This window comes from Xenopus tropicalis, chromosome 1 (assembly GCF_000004195.4).
Source record: "Xenopus tropicalis strain Nigerian chromosome 1, UCB_Xtro_10.0, whole genome shotgun sequence".
NCBI lineage: Eukaryota > Metazoa > Chordata > Amphibia > Anura > Pipidae > Xenopus > Xenopus tropicalis.
The window spans coordinates 111,908,024-111,931,607 of NC_030677.2; the positions used below are offsets into that span (position 1 = coordinate 111,908,024).

General features: G+C 39.2%; 1 protein-coding gene across 2 annotated transcripts in view; it reads left to right on the forward strand.

Annotated features, from left to right (window-relative positions):
* Positions 1 to 10,833: 10,833 nt before the first annotated feature.
* Positions 10,834 to 23,584, forward strand: part of nwd1 (NACHT and WD repeat domain containing 1) — a 31,923-nt gene continuing 19,172 nt past the window's right edge. The window contains exons 1-8 of one of the 2 annotated variants that reach the window (XM_002934378.4): positions 10,834 to 11,185; positions 12,207 to 12,316; positions 13,512 to 13,597; positions 14,268 to 14,384; positions 17,192 to 17,546; positions 18,399 to 18,748; positions 21,774 to 22,094; positions 22,188 to 22,786. In XM_002934378.4, the coding sequence (XP_002934424.2) occupies positions 12,214 to 12,316; positions 13,512 to 13,597; positions 14,268 to 14,384; positions 17,192 to 17,546; positions 18,399 to 18,748; positions 21,774 to 22,094; positions 22,188 to 22,786 (1,931 nt within the window). In that variant the 5' untranslated portion in view covers positions 10,834 to 11,185; positions 12,207 to 12,213. The remainder of the gene's footprint in view (positions 11,186 to 12,206; positions 12,317 to 13,511; positions 13,598 to 14,267; positions 14,385 to 17,191; positions 17,547 to 18,398; positions 18,749 to 21,773; positions 22,095 to 22,187; positions 22,787 to 23,584) is intronic. The other variant, XM_031906892.1, reaches the window with a different exon arrangement.

Consider the following 23,584-nt stretch of genomic DNA (forward strand, 5'->3'; position numbering starts at 1 on the left):
CTACCATTGACACATTTTTGGTCCCAGGAGGGATTGACCAATTAAATACATTGCTGGAAATGGCATAGTGTAGTCCTAGAGGGGACTAATTCCACAAACATCACTGCCAGTAGAATTACTGTTTGGCTCAATAAGATACTGACCCTATTTTTTAATTATCTTAAGGTTTAGGATAATGTTTCTTACAGCATGAGGGGGTTAATTATATCATTTTTAGGCATTAACACACAAGTTAATTAGGGAGATCTGACCTGCAGAGGAAAAGTTATTGACTGTTAAAACAGAATATAAAAAGAGTCATGAAGTTTAATGATAGAGAAATTATTCCAGTCCTATTTGCAGTCCATTATGCAGTCATCAACACATTACTGGCATTCTCAGATACAAGGGTGATACAATAGTTAAAATTTAAAGGATACACTAAGATCAGTCTGGCTGTGGGATCCCCAGCTATAAATTCACAAAGATACTGGATTGTGCTCTCATTTGTTGGCCACACTCGCATGTTTAGCTAGTTGGTGTTATCCCAGCCATTCTACATAGGATATGAAAGACTCTTGCCCTGAACATCACTTACTAACAATGTGTTATTTGTTTCTTGCCTTCAGCCCCACCTCTATAGCTGGTATTGGTGCTTTTGTCCTCTTTGCTTTACTGGTTCTGTTATTTCTATTTCTCCAAGAAAGTCCTCCTAAGGATCCTTTATTCTATGGTAAGAAACCAATGCTGCTTAGTTTGCCTTGAGATTGACCCACATGCTCTCGCTAAATCTGCTGTCTCTAATTAGTAATAAAAGCAGATTTAACCTTTGTTGGAAAATAAATCCTACAACTTTTAAAGGGGTTTTGAGTTAACCTTTAGTATGATGTAAAGAGTAATATTTTAAGAAAATTGGTCTTCATTTTTTATTTGTACTTTTTAAATTATTTCACTTTTTGTTCAGCAATGTTTCAGATTGAAATTTCAGCAGTTATCTTGTTGATAGGGATCAAATTACCTTAGCAACCAGGGAGTAGTTTGAATGAGAGACTATTATATGAATAGGAGAGGACCTGAATAGAAAAATAAGTAATAAAAAGTAACAATAATATTGTAGCCTCACAGAGCAGTTGTATTTTGGCTGCTGGGGTCAGTGACCCTCATTTGAAAGCTGGAAAGAATCAGAAGAAGAAGGCAAATAATTAAAAAATTATAAAGAATAAAGACTAATTGAAAATTTGCTTAGAATACATTCTATAAAATAATAAAAATTAACTTATAGGTGAACTACCCCTTTAATAAACAACCCTTGACATCCCCTATCATGCACTAGACCTGAAACTGCAGCTGCTCAAGGGCCTAGATACTTGCAGAGCCCTTCTATTTGCTTTGGGATGATATATTGAGAAACTTTGCCACCGGCCCCTTAAAACTGGCCCTCTCCATTGGCCTCTGCCTGCAGCCCCTTCCACCGGCTGCTGTCTCTGTGCCTTGCCACCGGCTCCACAAACACTGGCCAACTCCATCGGCCTCTGCCTGCAGCCCCTTCCACCGGCTGCTCTCTATAGGCCTTGCCACCGCCCCCCAAACTGGCCCACTCCATTGTCCTCTGCCTGCAGCCCCTTTCACCGGCTGCTGTCTCTGTGCCTTGCCACCGGCCCCCCCAACACTGGCCCACTCCATCGGTCTGTGCCTGCAGCCCTTTCCACCAGCTGATGTCTCTGTACCCTGGCACCGGACCCCCCAACACTGGCCCACTCCATCGGCCTCTGCCTGCAGCCTCTTCCACCAGCTGCTGTCTCTGTGCCCTGGCACTGGACCCCCCAACACTAGCCCACTCCATCTGCCTCTGTCTGCTGCCCCTTCCACCGGCTGCTGTCTCTGTGCGTTGCCACCGGCCCCCCAACACTTTGAGTAGCCCCCAGCTTAAACTCTAGGATTATCTACACCTTTGAGTTCAGATTCAGCTCCTTTAATTATATCTATTATGTGTGGCAAAGGATATAACTAAAGGACTCGTATTTTAAAAATTAATTTACATTGTTTAGCCATATGGTATAATTAGGAAGGGACAGAACCTTAAACATTAAAAAGACTACCCGAATATAGGCTACCAGAATAAATAAGGACCACTACACAAAGTACATTAGCGATCCAGGGACCAGTACAATTACCATATTGGAGTCAGGAAAGATTTTTTTCCCCTTTTGAGGCACATTTGACACAGCCTCAGAGGGGTTTTTTTTTCCTTCCTCTGGATCAGTTTTAAGATAAATAGGAATTTAATTAATTAAAGCTTAAACCATAGTTTCCCCCCTTAATAAGTAGATAGTACCTTGTAATACTTCCAAATTATAGAAAAACCACAACTCCCAATCATTTTGGATAATGTATCCCATATTTGTATATAGATTAAGTTCAGCAGGATTGGATAAGATGAAATGATTAAAAATATTATGTCAGAAGCACTAAATATCAAAGAATACATAACATTAGATCATAAAAAATTGTAAAAAAAATAAGGCTAAAAAAGTAATATGGATAAGAATTAGGATAATAATGATAAATGATAAATTAGGATAATAATGATAACGAATACAACAATGAGGATACAGAATATAAAAATAAAATAAGGATAAGATGGTAAAAAATAAGGATAGTTACATATTTCCTCATTATAGAATCACCTTCACTTACTGCCATCTTAATGCTAAGGACAAATATGGTAGTGCTGGCCTGAACTTATAGCTTAAAGGAGTACAGTGTAAGGTAAATAGAATACAAGTAGAATAAAATATATAACATAGGATGGCAGAAAATAAAAATAGGTTATCATAAAATATAGCTGAAAACATTAACATTAAAGGCAGTGGCTGCTATTTAATGTCACCTAAGCGATCAGAAGTGAAATGGGACTGGCTTCTCTGGTCCATGTATTTTAGAGTTAGTGGATGTAATACAGGGTAGAAGAAACTAGGTGATTTAAGAAGATGGATAGAATAGCAGTAGAGGAACGTAAAGTAGGATTAAAGAAATTACATAAATGTAATAAGATGGATAGAATAGTTAAAGTGGAAGTTATTATAGGAATACAACAAACTAGCAACAGAGTATTATTTAATAAGGTGGATAGAATATTTGCAGCCATATTAGTCTAAAGGTAAAATATTAGTACTTGTTGGTACCTAAAATATTGCGTTTTTAGGGCTAACTTCTCTATGTCAGGGCCAAGCAGCTCTTATGCTGATCAGTGCCGCTTAGACATGAGGGAGAATGAAGTTGTTTCTCTCAAGAGTTAGCCATAAAAGTTTAGTTGAATAGAAATATATATTCCAAATACCACAGTACTTATATTTTACTCATTTAATAAGATGGTTAGGCTAGGTTAGGGACCTGCTCAGCGAGTCTACCTTGACGTGGTGGCAGGCTTCATATCCTTTAGCCAAACATATTTCATTTTTATAAAGTACTAGAATTGTTATTGGGTGCCATTCAGGTTGTACAGAGCCACAATTTCTGATGGGATTTCTGGCCATAGAAGAAGCCAAGAAATAACTGAAGATATAAAGTTGCTTGAAGCAAACATTTATTTCCCTCAGCATGATTCATACCTCTTCTGCTATGCAGCCGGCCAGGAACGAGATGTCATTGTGATCCTGAGGTTTGTACTATTCACTAAGCCTAAGCAAGTGGTTCTGTAGGACAACAGTACAATAGTACTCTGTCCAAAGTCCAAGGAAAATAAATTGTAGGCTAGAAACCACTCAAGAAGGTGAGAGCTTGTCTCACTGTGTTTGTGCCAAATGCCCCCATAATCTATTCCCCTGTTAAGTGATGTACCTCAATGTTTTGTGCTGGGTCTTCTGTTTTCTTTTATGATACTAAAGATCCAGTATAAATCTATAAATGCCTTGTCAGTATCTGCCCTGAATGGCAAGTCACAGTCATAAAGGACAAGGAAACAGTTACAGCTTGAATGATGGCACACTTGGGGGCAAGATAGTGTTCTGTTAGGCTGGAGGACAAATATAAACAGAGCCCAGACTATGGAAACCTTAACCCCAGCCACAAAGCGCAACATAAACCAGGAAGCTCCTCAACTTCAAGCCGTGCTGGAGATGTAACATTAGGGTTGATTCACTAAGATGCGTTAATACGAGCGATATTTATAGCATGCGTTAAAAATTTTATTGCGTCTTATTTTTCGCATCTTAACGCACAATTCACTAAAAGCATACTTGCGTTAATTTAGACGCAATGCTGTTTGTGATATTTAAGTCGCGAAGACATGCAGTATTTCACGCAAAGCGCGCTAATTAACGCAGCGCGCACAAATTGTCACCACGTGTGAAAAAACGCACGCCATATTAGCCATACACGTCATTACTTCCGGAAAACTACTGTTCTGAAAATGACCATTTCCCTGCAAACTGGAGGCTGCATCACTCTAGGGCCAACACATACTTGAATAAATCACACTGCAAAGTCCTTATTGTGTTGCCAAAAGCTCATGAACTGTACTTTTCTATAATTACCTCCTGCCCCAAGTAGGTGTTAATTTTCGCACAGACGAATGTGACATTTAGCGCATCTATGTGTTTGTGAATCATGTGTTAGGGCTCTGGCACACTGGGAGATTAGTCGCCCGCGAGAAATCTCCTGTGTCTCGGGCGACTAATCTCCCCGAAATGCCATCCCACCGGCGAAAATGTAAATCGACGGTGGGATGGCATACGCGGCGGCGCAATTTCACTGAAATCGATTTACATTTTCCCGGTGGGATGGCAATCCGGGGAGATTAGTCGCCCGGGAACAGGGAGTTTTGTCGCGGGCGACTAATCTCCGCGTGTGCCAGAGCCCTTAGTATTATTTCTGTGCCTCAATTTTAACGCAAAAAAGCAAGCGATAATGCTTATCGCACTTAAGTGAATCAACCCTATTGTCTGTTATCATTCTAAAACACCCTTTTTTCTGCTTTTTATCCGAGATACAATTAACTTCCTTAAATCCAAGCTGGGAGTAAAGAGACAAGAAGGTTTAATGTAGTTCAGTTAATTAGAAAATGCTGTACAGGTATGGGATCCCTTATCTGGAAACCCCCCTAACTGGAAAGTTCCGAATTACGGAAAGCCCACCTCCCATAGACTCCATTATAAGCAAATAATTTAAATTTTTTAAAATGATTTCCTTTTTCTCAGTAATAATGAAACAGAACATTGTACTTGATCCCATTCGGTCTGGTCTAGGGTAGTGGTCCTTACAATGGGGAATGTCCTGGGGCATTGTCGGGGGGTGGGTGGGTAGCAATTTAGTCTGTGGCATCTATCCAGTTCCTCCAGATTTTTTCATACTTCTGAGGGCACCCCTGGGCAGTATACGTGAGTTGAAGCAGAGGAAGTAAAGTTCTAATAAGGTTAAGCCATTTATCTACTGTGGGGGGCTTGAGCCATCCAGTATAGTAGTATACATTTCCTAGCATAGAACAGTAAACTGCGAAAGAGGGTTCTCATGTGGATTGTTGGGATGAGGACGTCGACCACTCCCAATAGGCTGACCTTGGGTGTTAGTATGTTTGGGAAAGAGGTTTTCTCTTGGATATAGCTCATTATTTGTGCCCATAGTCAAATTATGATGCTTAATATAATTTATCTTCATTTCTTAACAGCCTGATATCTACACAACATACAATATACAAAATATGAAGGTCCTAAAAAGCAGCTTAAGAAACAGTAGGAGGTAGGAATTCTGCTGTTAGAATGTACCATAAATCTTTAAAAGGACCCTGTACCATATTGATTTTCCTATGTATTTGGCTATTGTGAATATAAAGGGTCAATCTATAATTAATTTCTTTTGGCTTTTTCATTTAGTGTTTATTTAGTAATTAATAACTTATTTTAAAATTGTAGTCTGTCCCAATCTGCAGTTCTCTCAGGCTGGCCACAATTTTTACTATTTTATACCATCACCTTGTTTTCCCTGCTCAGAAGGTCACTAATGAACTAGATGTAGAATTCAGTTTAGTACGCAGTCGCACAAGTTTTAAGACCACTGTACCAATGGCCTGTAAGTGTATTTTGATTCCATGTGAAGGTCAGACATCACCTTGGAAATCAGTTTTTGTTTATTACAGTTCTTCAGTCTGCTATCTTCTGACACCTCTTTAGGGCTCTGGCACACGGGGAGATTAGTCGCCCACAACAAAATTCCCTGTTCGCGGGCGACTAATCCCCCGGATTGCCATCCCACCACCGCCGCGTTTGCCATCCCACCAGCGATTTACATTTTCGCCGGTGGGATGGCAATCCGGGGAGATTAGTCGCCCGCGAACAGGGAGTTTTGTCACGGGCGACTAATCTCCCCGTGTGCCAGAGCCCTTAGTTAGGTAAGGAGCCAGTAGAAGCAATTCAGATTGACTTTAGAAAACACTGGATATCAGATGCTTAGGGGGATGGGGTGAAAGGAAACACAAGGTGTGGGGACTGAAGGTAAAGCAATAAGTTATCTTGTAAAGATGTTTATTTTTACAGTTCCCCTTTTTAGGCTATGGCAGTTTAATGGGATTACCATAACATGCCACTAGAGGGCACTAGACACACTAGAACAGCAGATTGCTTAATAAATCTTTAGTCTGTCTATGAAGATTCAACTTCATCCAGGTCATGATATAAAGTATCTAGTAGAATTAAGCCTAAAACAACTGGACTTTTCTGAGTTTTCTTGAAAATGTTTCACCTCTCAAATGAGTGGCTGCCATTTTAGCTTAGTCTTCATAGCTTCTTGCTGTATAGCTATAGCCCTAGAGCTCAGATTTACACATTCCTAAGAGAGAGGTGAGGGAGTTCTTGAGCATTCTTGAAGCAGGGGGGAGACAGGAGAGAACTGCTCCGACTCTGGCCCCTGGAATGAAGGATTTTTCTGAGAGAGAAAGTCAGATACCTGAAGAACATGTTTATAAAAAAGGAGACAAGAAATCTCGTGTTTCTTTTGATAGAGGACTCTCCAGTGCAGGGTTTCTGTGAGTGCTTATGGCTGTATTTACATAGACCTTTCTGATAAAACTTACTTAATTTTTACCTTTCCTTCCTTTAAAAGAGGTAATTTACCTTAAAGGAGAAGGAAAGGTAAAAAGTAAGTAAGCTTTATCAGAAAGGTCTGTGTAAATACAGCCATAACCACTCACAGAAATGCTGCACCTCTATCAAAAGAAACAAGATTGCTTGTCTCCTTCCTTGTCTCTGTAATTCCTGTGCCAGAGTCTGCACAGCTCTCTCCCCTCTCCTGCTCCCCCTCCTCAAGAATGCTAAGAACTCCCTGATCTGTGCCATACAGCAAGAAGCTTTCTTTTTTTCCCCGCAAGGCTTCTGATCATCTGATAGTCTGAGAAAATCTGCAATTGGTTTTCATGGTCTTTCATGGTTTTTTTTGTGGCTTGTGAACCACCATACTGTTTCAGATATATTGCTGTTTCAGGCCTTTAAATTGTACAGAAAAAACAGCAGGCATATTTATGCCTGTGGGTTGATAAAATCTAAAACAATTAAAATTTCACATTTTTACATATGCTAAGTATCTACTGATCGCTGGAAAATAAATGGTATTGCATTTGAAATGAACAATGTTAGAATGATCCAATTAAATTATCTACTTATGTTAGGGGTGGGCAAACTTTTTGGCTCAGGGGCCACATTGACTTACAGACGGGCCGGGCCAGCGTTACGCCCAGGGCTGCCATTAGAAATCACTGGGCCTTTTAGCTCCCCCCAGCATTTTACCCAGCATACTCCAACTTCACTCCCCAGCATCCTGCAGCTCCCCACCCCAGCATCCTCCCCAACATTCTCCAGCTCCCCTCCAGCATCCTCCAGCTCCCCCCCTCAGCATCCTCCCCAACATCCTCCAGCTCCCCCGCTCAGCATCCCACCCAGCATCCTCCAGCTCCATTCCACAGCATCCTGCAGCTCTCCCCCTGCATCCTCCAGATCCCCCCCGCGTCCTTCAAAGCATCCTCCTCAACATCCTCCATCTCCCTCCCAGCAACCTACAGCTTCCTGCGGCTCCCCCCAGCTCCATCCTCCAGCGACCTACTTCCTCTGTCCTTCGACTGCGTCTGTCACCCGGCTCCCCGTTGCATCAGAACACTTTTATACGGTTGTGCCCCGTGCGCACTGATCACGCGCACGCAAGGGGCTCAACCAATCAGGAGTTGGCGGGCCGGATTAAAAAGGCCAATGGGCCGGACAAGGCCCGCGGGCCATAGTTTGCCCACCCCTGACTTATGTTATATTGATGGAGTGCAAACGATCGTAAAATTTATGATTGTTTTACCGGCATCGTAAAACACAGTCATTCAGACAGGTTTAAACATTTTTGGCGTGGATGTATAATTCCTTAAAACAATGGGTTGGCTGATAAAATCGTTAACAGGGTGGCAACAAAATATGCCCATGTATGGCCATCCAGAGAAACAAAGACATTGATTGTTACTGTTGATTGTGTTGTCATTGTTTGCTAATGTTCATTTTTTCGTAGAACAGAAAAACAAAGACTATAATGATTACTTTTCTCTTTCTGTACCCTCCTCACCATTTAAGAAACAAATAAATGGCTAAAACATAAATATACATTTGCTTGGAGTTCTAATAATTTCATCATATTTATAAAGACAGCAGAATATCACTTTATATCCCTTTAATTTCATTACAGAGTATGAGTGTACAGAGAGCATTTATGATGTGACCATATAGAAAGCATCACTGCTAAGAGTGTATATAAAGGATAGTTGTTTTGAATAAAGTTGTGCTGTTAGTGTATAGAGAGGAGAGCTACAGTAATAGTATGCATATACCTGGAATGCCTGAGACCTGGGGGTTTTCCGACTAATGGGTCATCATACCTTCAGTCTGCAAAAAATTAATGTAAATATTATATATACCAAATAGTATTGTTATGACTCTAAAATGGATTAATTGTACCTTAGCTGGGATCAAGTACAAGGTACTGTTTTTATTACAGAAAAAAGAAAATATTTTTTTTATAATGAGAAATATTTGATTAAAACAGTGTCTATGGGAGATGATTTTCCATAATTCAGAGCATTCAGGATAGCAGGTTTCTGGATAAGGAATCCCATACCTGTGCTGAGAACAGTAGTGCTCTAAACAGAGTAGAGAAGTGCTGTAAATGTATTAAGATTAGTACTGCAGCATGTGAACAAAAAGCAGTGGTACTAGGACAGTATAGAGAATAGTAGTGCTAGTATGTATATCAAGGTTTTCATTCGTCTGGATCATGCTATATCTGGTAGAAGTAAACCTAGAGCAACTGAACTCACTGAGTAATCATTGAAGATGTTTCACTACTCATCCGAGCAGCTTCTTCAGTTCAACTGTCTGGAAGGGGAAGTCCTTGGCATATAAACTCTTCCAATAATCCAATCACAATGGTGTAATGTAACTATTCAGAGAGGTGACAACTGATACTCACAGCAGTTGTGAATGCTGTGAGCTTACTATGATAGAATTACCAAGGTGCCATGCAGCTCTAGTAGTGCTAGTATTGTATAGGGATCAGTGGTGCTGTGAGAGTATAGAAAGCAGTGGTGCTAAGAGTATAAAGGGGACACTGGCTGACAGTTGAACACAGAGCAATAATGCATATAAGTGTTGATTCACTAAAGTGCGTTAAAACGAGCGCTATTTATAGCATGCAGTAAAAATTTTATCGCTTCTTATTTTTTGCGACTTAACGCACGATTCACTATAGGATACTTGTGTTAATTAAGACACGATGTTGCTTGCGTTATTTAAGTCGCGATGAGTGTTTTTCTTGCGTTATTTTCCACGTGTGTGTTAATTCCCGCTGCGCGTGATATATTTCATCGCTCGCTATATTAGTGCACGATTTAACGCACGATTTAACTCACGTAACCATTATGTTCGTAAAACTACTTTTCTGCAAATTACCATTTCCCTGAAAACTGGAGGATGCATCACTCTAGGGCCAACACATACTTGAAAAAATCCCACTGCAAAGTCCATGTTGTGTTGCCAAAAGCTCACAAACCCCAATTTTCTATAAGTACCGTCTGCCCCAAATAGGTGTTAATTTTCGCACAGACTAATGCGATATTTAGCGCGTCTAACGCTTCTTATGTGTTTGTGAATCATGCGTTAGTATTAATTCTATGCGAGAATTAATGTAATGCCTTAAAATTAACACCTTGCGATCATGTGTTATTTAGCGAATGCGATATGCGTCTTAACGCACGCGATACTTTACAATTTTAACGCAAAAAAGCTTGCGATAATGCTTATCGCACTTTAGTGAATCAACCCTATAGAGAGCAGTAGTAATGTAAGTTTACAGATGGTGCTGTGAAGAGTAATGCTGAGTGCATAGAGAGTAGGGTGACCAGATAACTTAAAAATTCAGGGACACATCTAGAAAATCTGGAGAGCAGAGATGAACTGATTGCAGTTTAATTTAAATGCAATCAGTGCTGCCCTGCAATATGTATTTATTAAACAGGTCCCCCCTGAATTTTCAGGTGATCTGGTAACCTTAATAGAGAACAATTCTCAGTTTATATAAAAACTGTGCTGATGTTAGCATATAGAGGGCTGTGGACCAATGAGAATATATAGAATAAAGGTTCTGTGACTTTAGAAAGCAGAGGTGTGACTGTTCAGAAATATATGCTGCTGTAAGTGAGAGCAGTGTTGGTGCTGTTTCCATAGAGAAAGAAAGTGGTATGTGGTGCTGAACAAAAGTCATTGACATTATTACTTTTTGCACTTTACCTACTCTGTGTCCATTGTCAGAAGGAGTAAGAATTACAGGTAACAGGTCCAACCTGTCTGGCTGACAATAGATATCAGCATGTGTGTGAGTGCGCAAATGCTAGCAGGTCTCTGTGCTCCCAGAAGACGCTTCCCTACGGAGAAACATTTGTTGTTATAGTGATGAAAGAAAGTCACACTTAGTTTTTGTCTTTCCCTACACACTGAGCAGGAGCTCTGTATCTAACACCTTTTTATTTAGTAGCCTTTTTTGCTTTGGCTATTCTCATTCCTTGAAAGATGGCACATTCTTTACTCCTTGTACTTGTTCTGTGATGGGAAGCTTGAATCTGGAAATCAAACCCAGTTTGCATCAAAAAGTGATCTAGTGATTTTACCAAATAAGAAGAAAACAGACAAAATAGGTAAATACTATACTGTGCATGTGGTTATATAACATACGCTTTATTTATCAACATAGGTGTACAGTTTTACAAGTGCGGTAATCATGGGCAGCCAATCAGTATTTAGCTTTTATCAGTCAAGTCCAATTGAACAGTTGCAATAGGTAACTGCTACAGTACATTTGATTCGGATTTAGGCATTGGGTATTGTATGTAGCAAAGCATACAACACAAAGTCTATTTTTAGTAAAGTTTTACAGAATATAATGAAATAAATGAAAAGATGACTTTCCTTATTCATTTTCTGCATTATTAGTGCGTTGTAATCTACATAGTCAAGGGTGGAACAAAGATCAGCAGAGCTCAGTATGGGCATGGCCAAAACTGGAGATAGTTTAATGTATATTAAAGGAACAGTAACACCAAAAAATTAAAGTGTATAAAAATAATTCATATATTATGTACTATTGCCCTGCACTGGTAAAAGTTGTGTGTTTGCTTCTTAAACACTACTACAGTTTATATAAATACCCTGCTGTGTAGCCATGGGGGCAGCCATTTAAATTGAAAAAAGGAGAAAAGGCACAGGTTACTAAGCAGATAACAGATAAGTAGCATAGATTCCCATTGTATTCTACACAGTTATCTGTTATCTTCTTATGTAACCTGTGCCTTTTCTCCTTTTTTCAATTTAAATGGCTGCCCCCATGGCTACACAACCGCTATTTCTATTAACTACAGTAGTCTTTCTGAAGCAAACACACAACTTTAACCAGTGCAGGGCAACAGTACATTATATATTAATTATTTTTATACACTTTCATTTTTTGGTGTTACTGTTCCTTTAATAAAGAAGAATGTAAATACTGTCAAATCTTAGAAGGATTTTAGAAGTCACAGTAAATTGTCACAGAACTCCTCAGTGGCCTCTACTATCCTTATAATCTACAATAGGAGCAACTGTATGACCTATATAATGTACAAAAGCAGATATGTATTCTCCTATATATATATATGTATACTTAATTTACATTACACTTAGGAGTGAGATGGACTCACAAGGCTTTAAAGATATTCTGAGAGGGAAAGAAACATCCCTGCCTACAGAACCATCAAATACTGTCAGACTTTTCATCAGTTCCACCTTCTCAGGTAAAATCTGTGCTCTTCACCTTGTTCCAAACATTTTAGCAACATACAGTTTTCTGTTGCTGTACTTCTTCTGGGGTGCTATCTCTGAAGTACATTTTCTTTCAATGAAGCAAAAATTGTATTTTCTATTTTATCCTTAAGGGATTAAGTATGGTAAAGAGGTAATTTTCCATCAAAGATTGGGCAAATGGGTAGCCCTGAAAGAGTTTTTTTCTATTGGACCTGGTAATTCAGACGTTCTGTGTGCTTCAACCACCTTGTAGAAACTTTTGACTTGGATGTAATGCAGTCTGTGAACCCTTGCCAGGGGTTTAAACAGACATAGCAGAAAATACAACAATAAATTCAACTTTTCACTTTTGCAACAAGGAAGTGCTGCAGTGTTGTATTTTCTACTAGTAATTTCCCCAAACCTCCCTCCAGAATGACATGGGCTGAGAACCTATCCCTCTATACTCCTGGGATGCTCTGCAACCCCAGGGTCTGCTTCTTCTGTAGTTACGCCGCTGACATTATTCACAGAATTAATTTTATCCACTGAGTTTATAAGTAGTCCAAACACATGGCGGTAAATCACCCAAAACATCCCAAAGTACTTCCCACTAGCAGCAAATGATGGGGGGGGGTTGATTATTGGCTTTTTAGATCTACTAAGTACCTGCTTGCCATTCAAAACAATAATTTGCATTTGGATATATGTTTATTTGTGTAAACCAAATAAACAGGTGTTAAGTATTCATGACACATTGTCGTAAAAAAATTGTACACTCCATAGGCTTTGCAAATGCTGATCAGAAGATTTCAGGTGAGCTAGGTGTTAATTAGATCTTAGTGTAGCACAGGGTTTTTAATCAGCATACAGGTATGTGATCTGCAGACTGGTTTTACTCTTTGTTGGTGCATGGCAGCGTGGCACTTGGTTTCTGATCGCCATATGTAAAACCTAGGGTGGTTTATCATCCGTGTGTATTACAAATGTACAAGGCAGGGCTTGCCAAAAATTGTTGAAGCCACATGAGTAACCTCTTTCTAACTGACTTTTATATAGGGATGCTTATGGAAAATCTACCATACAAATCTTAAATATATAGTAAAAGTGCAGCAAGTAACATGTAATGCGCATGGATCTGTACAAATATACGCACTTTAAATGAATAAATATGCTTTGTTCTGACTTTTGTTTACAACATTCCAGATATGGCAGAAGAGCGTAATGCACTTATGGAATTTGCTTATCCAGACATACAAGCCTTTTGCCAGAAACATGGTTTGGGGTTTGAGGTAACAAACTAAAATGTTCTAATGTAAACAATGATTGTAGAAATGTAATAACATTGGAATAATGATAATAGAAAATCATAATGTAGGGCTTATTTACTCGTTAAAAACAAAGGCCAAAAGTCGCCTACAATGTGCCATCATTTATACCAATCATGCTGCATTTTTTTCAAAGATTGAAATGCCATTCCTCACAACTTGTGTAAGACTTACCAATGCGGATGCTAATTTAATTGCATCACTGGGATACATATTGTCTACTCCTATTCTTTTTCTTTAAACTCTTGTTTGTTAAATTATTGTAAGACCCCTGTTCAATATTAATTAATGTAAAGTGCTGCTTAATTTGCTGGCGCTATATAAATGATGAAGATGATGATAATGATGATAACTCATTTGCAGGATGGAGACGGCCACGGCGCTGGAATGGTGTTAGTTCGATTCATTCCAATGGTGCTAGTTCGATTCATTAATGCCTAACTACAGTATAAAGAAGTAGTGTTCATAGTGCTCAATGTCACCTTTAGGTTAGTTTTCGATGGTGTAAGCTGAACTGCGCTAAATCCACTGTAAAATACAGAAGTAGGTGGTAGTGTTAAAGCAGCAACATTTGTTTAAATATTAACAGATTTATTTGTCTTTATACCAAGCTGCATGCTTTGCTTTTCTACAGGTGGTGGATATGCGGTGGGGAGTCCGAGATTATGCCACTGTAGATCACAGGACTAAAGAGCTGTGCCTGAAAGAGATTGATTTCTGCCAAAAAACATCAATGGGACCGTCATTTATTGTGAGTTCAGGCACCAATAAACAATGACAGCATCATGATGGATAAAATACAGTAAGAAAACAAGAGGGGGCCTGAAATTTTTTATTTTTAGATGCAGAGCACATCTTTAATCAGGTGCAATGCAGCCCTGTCCCTACCACCTGTTATAGGGTGGTAAACAGTAATGGAATTGGGTAGGAACATGAATTGATGCCACCCCTCTACTCCTTTATTCCCATTAAATAGCATCCCCTCTGGGGGGATGCAACAATTCTAAATCCTGGACCTTTTTTATTGATGATCATGCTTAATTGTTATATGAAGTTAAATAGAGCTCTATGATTTTTAACAGTAATATAGAATATGCTGTGGTTGTGCCCTCTGCCTTATGCAGGCAGGGCACAGTGATTGCTTACTGGCCACATAGGTAAATCTATACATATTGGGCATCAAACTGTTCTGAAGATGGAAATAGAAAAACTAGAAAGCGTTGGTGGGCGAGCCCTTTTTAAAAGTGGGCGTGAGTTTTAATGGTTGTTGGGACTTATTTTTGGCATGTCACATTATGCTCGGGGTACATAGCATTGTGGCTTGTGCTTGCCAGCTCTCTCTGTTTTTAAGTCATACCAAAATGCAAAACACTCAAGACCATTCACATGACCATTCTACTAGTTCAGGGCTGTTTTAGGTGCAGGACAAATATAGCCCTCTGAGGCAATTTTAAGGTCTCCATTGACATCAATAATTTTAAACAACAATTTAGTCATTAGGTATACATGATTACTTTCTCACTTCATATGAAAAAAAAATTTAGACAGCATTGCAATTGTTCATGAGAATAACGGTTCTTCTCAAATTTATTTGTGTCATAAAAGCTAACATTTTGAAATGTGCTATTTTAAAAGGTCTGTAGTAAAGCCAGTAGTAAAGTGACTAAAGTGCTAGTAACAACTGATCAGTGGTATATTACCTAATGTTGTTGTTACGTGTCCTTTTATGTTCTTAAGACACATAACATATCTCTGGGGTTTACCCACATAAACATGACATCTAAGCAAACTTCCCATATGGGAATAAATATTTCAGCTCAGGTGTTGTTGAGCTAATGTTTTGTGTTTAGTCACAGTAAAGTCATAATAAACAGCAGGCAATATGAGAATGTAAATATGGTAAGCATTGTCTGTATTAAATTCCCGGTGGTACCCCCCCTCTCCTAAATTACTATAAGCTGTATCTGCCTTCTACACTATAAGTCCACAAAACAGCCAGACACAAGCTGCTGGTAGGTTATGATTCAGCTGTTGGCAACCAGTCTCTCTCTAACAATACCATGATATTCTGTTTACTCATATTAAGGCATGCATTTGGTATAACCACTGAAGTTTGTATAATGCTTTTTTAGATATATTTGCTATTGTGACATATGTTGGTTTTAAAGGGAAGCTGTTGTTGTCGAAGTAGTAAAATACCAGGCCTGGACTGGGCTTCAAAGTAGTCCCTGACATCCTCCACCAGCCCACTAAGGGCAGTGGCACACAAGAAGATTCGTCGCCCACAATAAATTTTTCCTATTGAGGGCGACTAATTTCCCTGACATGCCATCCCACCAGCAAGAATGTAAATCACCTGTGGGAAGGGATACTCGTTGCTTTGGTTTCCCAAAGTTGCCTTGCAAGGAAACTTCAGGCAACTTCAGAAAAGCAAAGCAACGCGTATGCCATCCCACCGGCGATTTACATTCTTGCCGGTGGGATGGCATGTCAGGGAGATTAGTCGCTCACAATAACAAAGATTTATGGTGGGCGACTAATCTCGCCATGTGCCACTGCCCTAAGGGTGAAGACTCGCAGAGCTACTAGTAGCAGCTACTTGTCAGATAATGCTGATCATTTACTTATAACTGTCTCTACGTCTGTTTTAGCAGAAGCAATTCTCAGTATTGTCTATGGCAGGTATGGAAAAAGTAGCTGCTACTAGTAGCTGAGTGTGTCTTCACCCCAAGGGAAGTAGCACAAGGGGGGATTAGTCGCGATAAATCTTTGATATTGCGGGCGACTAATCTCCCCGACATGCCATTCCACTATGCCTTTCCACCGGAAGGAATGTAAATCGCAACTTTGGCCAACTTCAGGAAATCACGGGCAACTAATCATCCTGTGTGTCACTGCCCTAAATAGTCACTGTCTATGGCATCTTACAGCTGCCCTTCTGGCCCTTCATTTGCCAGAATCCCAGGATTGCCAGTCCAGGCCTGTGTAATACTAAGAAGCTGAACAAGTATTTTATGTACAATATGTTCTCAGTCTACATAACATAAAAATTATGAGCCCATTCAAAAAATACAAAGTAGGCTGTGGCCAATAAAAGTAAGTCAGTTATCAGCAATGTGTAGTTAACTTCTAGTCTACTAGAAGTTAAAAAAATGAAACCAAGATCTGCAAAGATATTACTGGTTGCTATTGGTGCTGGTGCAATTTAATGCCTGTTAGTTAGTTATTTAGTCCCTGTATTTTTATCTCATCAATAACTTTTTTTTACATAGGTGAGGATACTTAACCATAAGCTAGTGACATAGATGCCTATTTACCTGAAAATCGATTTTCACTCAAGTTTTTTTTATTTTTGCTGAATTCAGTTCTCCAAAAGTCTTCTGCTTCCAGTATATTCTAAAAAGTTTCACAAAAAGGAATGCATCTTATTCTTCAGGGGATTATACAACAGAAATAAGATTTAGAAAATCAGTTAAAATGTTTGTTATTCTAGATCCAGTAAAAAATGTATTAAATGCTGTTTGTGTTCCTTACAATGTATGTTTGATGTCCATGCAGGCTTTGGTCGGAAATCGTTATGGTTTTCGGCCCATTCCAAGAGTTATCAGTGAGGAGGAATTCAACATCCTGTTCAGCAAAATTCAGAGCAATGAAAGTGATGCTCAACTGCTGACCAAGTGGTTTTGGAAAGACATGAATACAATTCCTCCTACATATGTTTTGCAGCCAATTACAACTCATCTACCTCATTATGCTGCTACTAACCCTTCCTTTGCAGAACTCCAAGCCCAGGAATACAAGGAGTGGAGAAATACTGAAAAACAGTTAACTAAAGCTCTACGCTTAGCTGCTCTGGAGGCACAAATAGAAGGGCTTATTACATTAGAGCAGAAGCACAAGTATTTTAAATCAGGTATGTATTGTTAGACACAAAATCAGGTGATTACAAGCAATGTTGACAGGTTCATCTAAAATTATCTAAAAATAAAGAATTATTCCAGCTAAGGTTATCTGTGGGGTGGACTCACCTAGGAAAGTAAAAGTCCATGTGCATAAGCCTCAAAACCTTCAGCTTCCAGGAAAATGTCAGAAAAAGCATCTCAAACATAGACAGCCTGACGTGTTTCGTGCCAATCAAGGGCTCTTAAAAAGGGCCCTTTTTGGCACAAAACGCATCAGGCTGTCTATTGTTAAGATGCTTTTTTCTTAAAATAAAATTAAACAAATTTTAACTGCACCACATTTTTTGTTTTTTTGGTCCAGTTCTGTGCCAGCCTGTTCTCATTATGAGGTAATTAGGCCCATCTTAAGCAAGTAGGAATAAGGAGGAAGCAAATGCCCTAGGAGTGGCAAGATATAGCAGAGTCAGGGCTACAAAGGTAAGTAGATGGAGGGCAAGCCAAGGTCAAGAGGATGTGTAAGACAATCTTTGTAAAACAGACAGAAAAAAAAAACAGCACCTTTATGCTGTTAGAAATATCTGTAGAGAGCAGAAAACTTAACTCACTTACACAATAAATATTCAAATAATATTGTTTAGAAGGGAACCCATGAACGGAACTCCTATTTTTAGAGACCATATTTGAATAGTTATTATAAATGAATCCTGATTCATTAATAACTGCAGAGGCATTAAGGATTAAATTATTTTTCTGCTTTCCTACATTTTCACTAAAATATCACACAGTTACTGTCAAGCATTGCTTTATTTTTTGAATAACATACTTTGGTATATTGAATCGCTGTTTTATTATTTACTTTTTAGTAACTGAATCAGAGATTGAATGTGGCCTGTTAGCCTGTGGTGCCAATAAGGAAGGCTCGACAATATTTCTGCGAGAGGTAAAAGATCTAAACCAGTGTCAGATCTCTGGACTCTTAGATGTCAGGGAAGATGGAAGCACGGACACAGAAGCACAAGACCTTTTACAAAATCTTAAGAACAGAATACTGACTGATCACAAAGACTGTGTTAAAACACATGTAGTGGAAATGAGTATACAGAAGAACAAAATGGCTTATCTTCATAAACTCTGCGATCAAGCTATTGCTGTTGTCAACCACCAGATACTGAAGTGTCTTCCAAGTGGAAATGCTGGTCAATCACAGTCTGAGGTAGAGAGCTTTTTAAATGCTTTTCATTCAATGATGGGAAATATAATGAAACACCAACAAATTAACATCTGAGCTGCTAGTTTATGTAAAACATTTTCCTTACCATTTACAGTAGGGGTGTCAAACTCAATCACATAAGGGGGCCGAAATCTAAAACACAGGCTAAGTCGCGGGCCAGATTTTTTATTAATATACTTCGTAAGATACTAAGGGGTATATTTATCACAATGTGTAAAAAGTGGAGTAAGACATTACCGGTGATGTTGCTCATAGCAGCCAGTAGATGCTTTGCTACTGTTGAAATCTGATTACTGATTGGATGCCTTGGGCAACATTACTGGTAATGCTTCACTCCACTTTTTACACAGCATGATAAATATACCCCTTAGTCTTAGTTACTATGTGAGGAAAATGGAAATTGATCAGGCTGGATGGTCAGACACACTCACCAAGGGCCACATAAAACAGCCAGGTTGGCCGGATTTGGCCCCTGGGCCTTGTGTTTGACATATATGATTTGCAGCAACAAATGGGTTAGTAGCAGTCAATAAGGCCTAGTGCTTTGTATGCTGCATCATTGATAACTCATGTATTTACTCCCTGTCCTTGCTGCATACCTACAAAAAACATAGAGGTAATTTAAAGGAGAACTAGTTCCCCCACACACAGAAAAAAGCCCTCCCTGTTGCCTCTCCACAGATTCTATTAGATGCAAAAGCATCCCTGTTTGGAAAACTGACCTATAAATGCAGAGTAGCGCAGCGGAGTTCATAGGAGCCATCTTCTGGATATTCATATTATATTCTTTCTTCTTATCCCTGAATAATTCCAACTGTGCATGCGCCAGGGGGCTCAGTGCCGCCAAACTTGCTGAACGAAATGCAAAGACCAAGAAGATGGAACCTAGGAAGTACAGTGTACTACTCTGCATCTATAGTGCAGCTTTCTAGACAGGGACACTTTTGAATTTAATAGACTCTGTGGGGAGAAAGCAGGGAAGGGGGGCAATTGAGAGCAGTCTATGGGAGGTTTCGTTCTCCTTTAAAGAAACTATAGGGTTGATTCACTAAAGTGCAATAACGCTCAATTCGCTAAAGTATTGCATGCGTTAAGTTGCATATCGCATGCTTTAAATAGCGTGCAACCGAATGCGTTAATTTTAACGCATTGGGCCTGATTCACTAAAGGGCGATAAAACGTGCGCTATTCTTATTGTGCGCTAAAATTTTTACCGCCGCGTAATTTTGGCGATTTTTCGCACGATTTACTATAAGCATACTCGCGCTTTTTTACGCGCGATATTGCAAGCGTTATTTAACTCGCGAAAGACTATTTCAATGCGGTATTTGCCTGTACATGCGCTAAATTACGCAAATAATCGCTGAATATGAATGGTAGCATAGAAATAGTGTATAAAAATTGTCGAAGCATATAAATGGTGTATATAAATATTAGCCACATATAAATAGTAGATGCTTATAAATAGTAGCCACTAGTGATGAGCAAATGTGTTCTGGTTTCTTTAGTGAAAAATTAGCAAATCTTTCGAAAGATCCCCGAAACGGCAAAAATGTTGTGCGGGCAAAAAAATTGTTGCCCGTGACTATTATTTTTTGACACTTGTATCAATTTTTGGATGTGCGGTGAATTTTTGCGTGGCGAATTTTTTCATGCGTTTTGCCATTGGCGGATTGTTTTGCGAAACGCATGAAAAAATCCGCCGTGAAAAAATTCAACGCACGTCCAAAAATTTGCTGCGAATCCATGCCTGGCGAAACATTTCATCACTTGTAGCCAAATAGAAATAGTTGCGCAAATGAACGCACGCCATGTGCCTGCCTGTAGTAGGTGTTAATTTTCATATAGCCGAATGCGATATTTAGCGCTCAAAAGTTATAGTGAATCATGCGATCGTATTCTTTTCAGCGCGGAAATTAACGCAAAACGGTAAAACTAGTGCGAGAAATACCCCATGCGAAAATGGCGATTTTTCGCACGCGATAATACTATGGTGAATCGCACGCAAGTTATTTTGCGTTTTTTAACGCGAAAAAGCGTGCGATAATTTTTATCGCCCTTTAGTGAATCAGGCCCATTGTGTTAATTAGCGCGCAGAAATGATACTAACGCATGATTCACAAACACTTAGATGCGCTAAATATCGCATTAGTGCGAAAATTAACACCTACTTTGAGCAGGCAGTAATTATAGAAAAGTGCAGTTCATGAGCTTTTGGCAACACAATATGGACTTTGCAGTGGGATTTATTCAAGTCTGTGTTGGCCCTAGAGTGATGCAGCCTCCAGTTTGCAGGGAAATGGTCATTTTCAGAACAGTAGTTTTCTGAAAGTAATGGCGTGTATGGCTATTATAGCATGCGTTTTTTCACATGCGGTGACAATTGGTGTGCGCTGCATTAATTAGCGCGCGTTGCGTCAAATACTGCATGAAAACAGTCTTTGCGACTTAAATAACGCAAACAGCATCGTGACTTAAATAACGCAAGTATCCTTTTAGTGAATCGTGCGTTAAGACGCGAAAAATAAGACGCAGTAAAATTTTTAACGCATGCTATAAATAGCGCTCGAAATATCGACCTTTAGTGAATCAACCCTAATGTCTGTGAATGAATTTTAAAAAATTAGATATTTAATATGGCCTGAATCAAAGTGTTACTTATATCCTTGGTATTTATTATCTCTTGGAGGCCCTTCCCAATAGGAATGGACCAAATCCTTTGTGAAAAATTTGGCTGAATACCAAACTGAATCCAAATCCTAATTTGTATATGCAAATTAGACTATGGAAGGGTTAAATAGAAGTGTGGATTTGGTTGATTGGATTCCGCCAAATCCAAATCCAGCTGAAAAAGACAGAATCTTTGCTGAATCCTGAACTGAATTCTGGATTTGGTGCATCCCTAATTCCAAGTAGTGCAATGTAAGTTCTTTTACTCTTTAAAACCAATAATAATTCTTGGAAAACATCATGCATAACATCACCTGCGTTTATTGGTTTAATATAGAATCAGCATCCTTGGTTGGGGTGGCTTAGACAAGAGGTCATACATCACCTGTCCTCGTCACAGAAAAAATCCCAGGTATTTTCTGGGCGTCAAGACCTGCTGCAAAAGATCATGAGTTACATTCAAGAAAGGCACTCACAGGTGTATCCACCTCTGATCATTCATGGGGTATCTGGCTCTGGAAAGACTGCCCTTATGTGCAAAGCTTTTGAAATGTTGAAACAGACCAACAATGGAAGCTCACTTATGGTGCTCCGGCTGCTTGGCACTTCACCACAAAGCTCAGAGATCCACGATGTTCTTAAGAGTATTTGTTACCAGGTAGGCAATTTGAACATGTACTGTCAACTTGAAAAATTAACTGACTGGTAGAGAAATACAACTTTTTAATTAGTATTTCCTTCTCCTTATTAGTTGTGTATAGCACTGGAACTTCAGCCCCCTTCTTCCCAGATTACTAATATCTACAATGAGACAGTAAGGTTTTTCCACCAACTTCTTACCACTGTGTCCGAGAGGAAGGTTGAAAACTTGGTGCTGTTTTTTGACTCTCTTGACCAACTCTCACCATCAGAAGGTGCCCACCGTCTTCACTGGTTGCCAAAGGAATGTCCAGCAAATGTTTGCATTGTAGTGTCCACACTGCCTGAAGAAGGAGGAATACTTAAGACACTAAAGGATTCAGTGACTGATCCAGAGTGTTACATTGAGGTGAAGCCACTCTCTGCTGAGCAAGGAAGTCAAATGATTGAGATGCTCATGGCTTCAGCTGGGCGTAGATTAACCAATGACCAGCAGGAAATTGTATTAGGCAGCTTTAGGAAATGTGGGCAACCATTGCTCCTTAAACTGGCATTTGATGAAGCCAAAAGATGGTCATCTTATACACCAATCACAGAACTCATGATTGCCACAAGCACAAAAGAAGCAGTGAGTCTCCTTTACCAATGTTTGGAACAGCTGCATGGAAAATTATTGGTGTCCCATGCTCTGGGGTACATAGTGGCATCCAGGTTAGTAGATTGGCATGATACACCGAAGCTATAATTGTATGGATACTATTTGTATAATTGTATAGATACTAAATCCTACACAAAAGATTTGGCAGATATGAGCTAAATATGAACCATAACTTGCTTATTAAAATATTTAAAAAATTGCAATCTATTAACACAAATTTTAGCTTTCAATTGTCCGATGAATTTATGTGTTCAGATTTATTTCAGCTGGACATTTAGGATTTGGCAGAATCCAAATCCTTCAAAATGTGCTGGGATTGGACCAATCCTAAACCAGATCCTGGATTAACACAAAAATAAGACAGAAAACCATACTTAAGACACAAAAGCTTGATAAACTGGATATACACAGGCCAGAAACGCCGCTGACTTTACAAACTCAGATGGTTGGTCTTTGGGCCTTATTTTGCCCTGTACATGGGAGGACAAATTGGGCAAAGGTCTACTTGTTTGGCAACCTAGCAAAAAAAGGAAATATCAAATGTATGGCCTAACAGAATTCTGGCCGCTTTATCAAGAATAGCACTGGGAAGTAATTGACCCTGTTGTTGGGTAAATCAGGAAACAAGGCGTATGCTGAAAAAAAGATTTATTTCTCCTGTATTCAATATGCATAATCTTTCACAACAGCATTTAAGGGATTCTGTGAAATGAAGCATGGCAATACTTTTCAGATAAAAGTATTACTGTACTCAATAATGCAAAACTGGGACAATTAAAGTGATACTGACACAAAAAAATACTTTTTAAAATATTAATGTACATACAAAGTCACCTATAGGTCATGTTAAT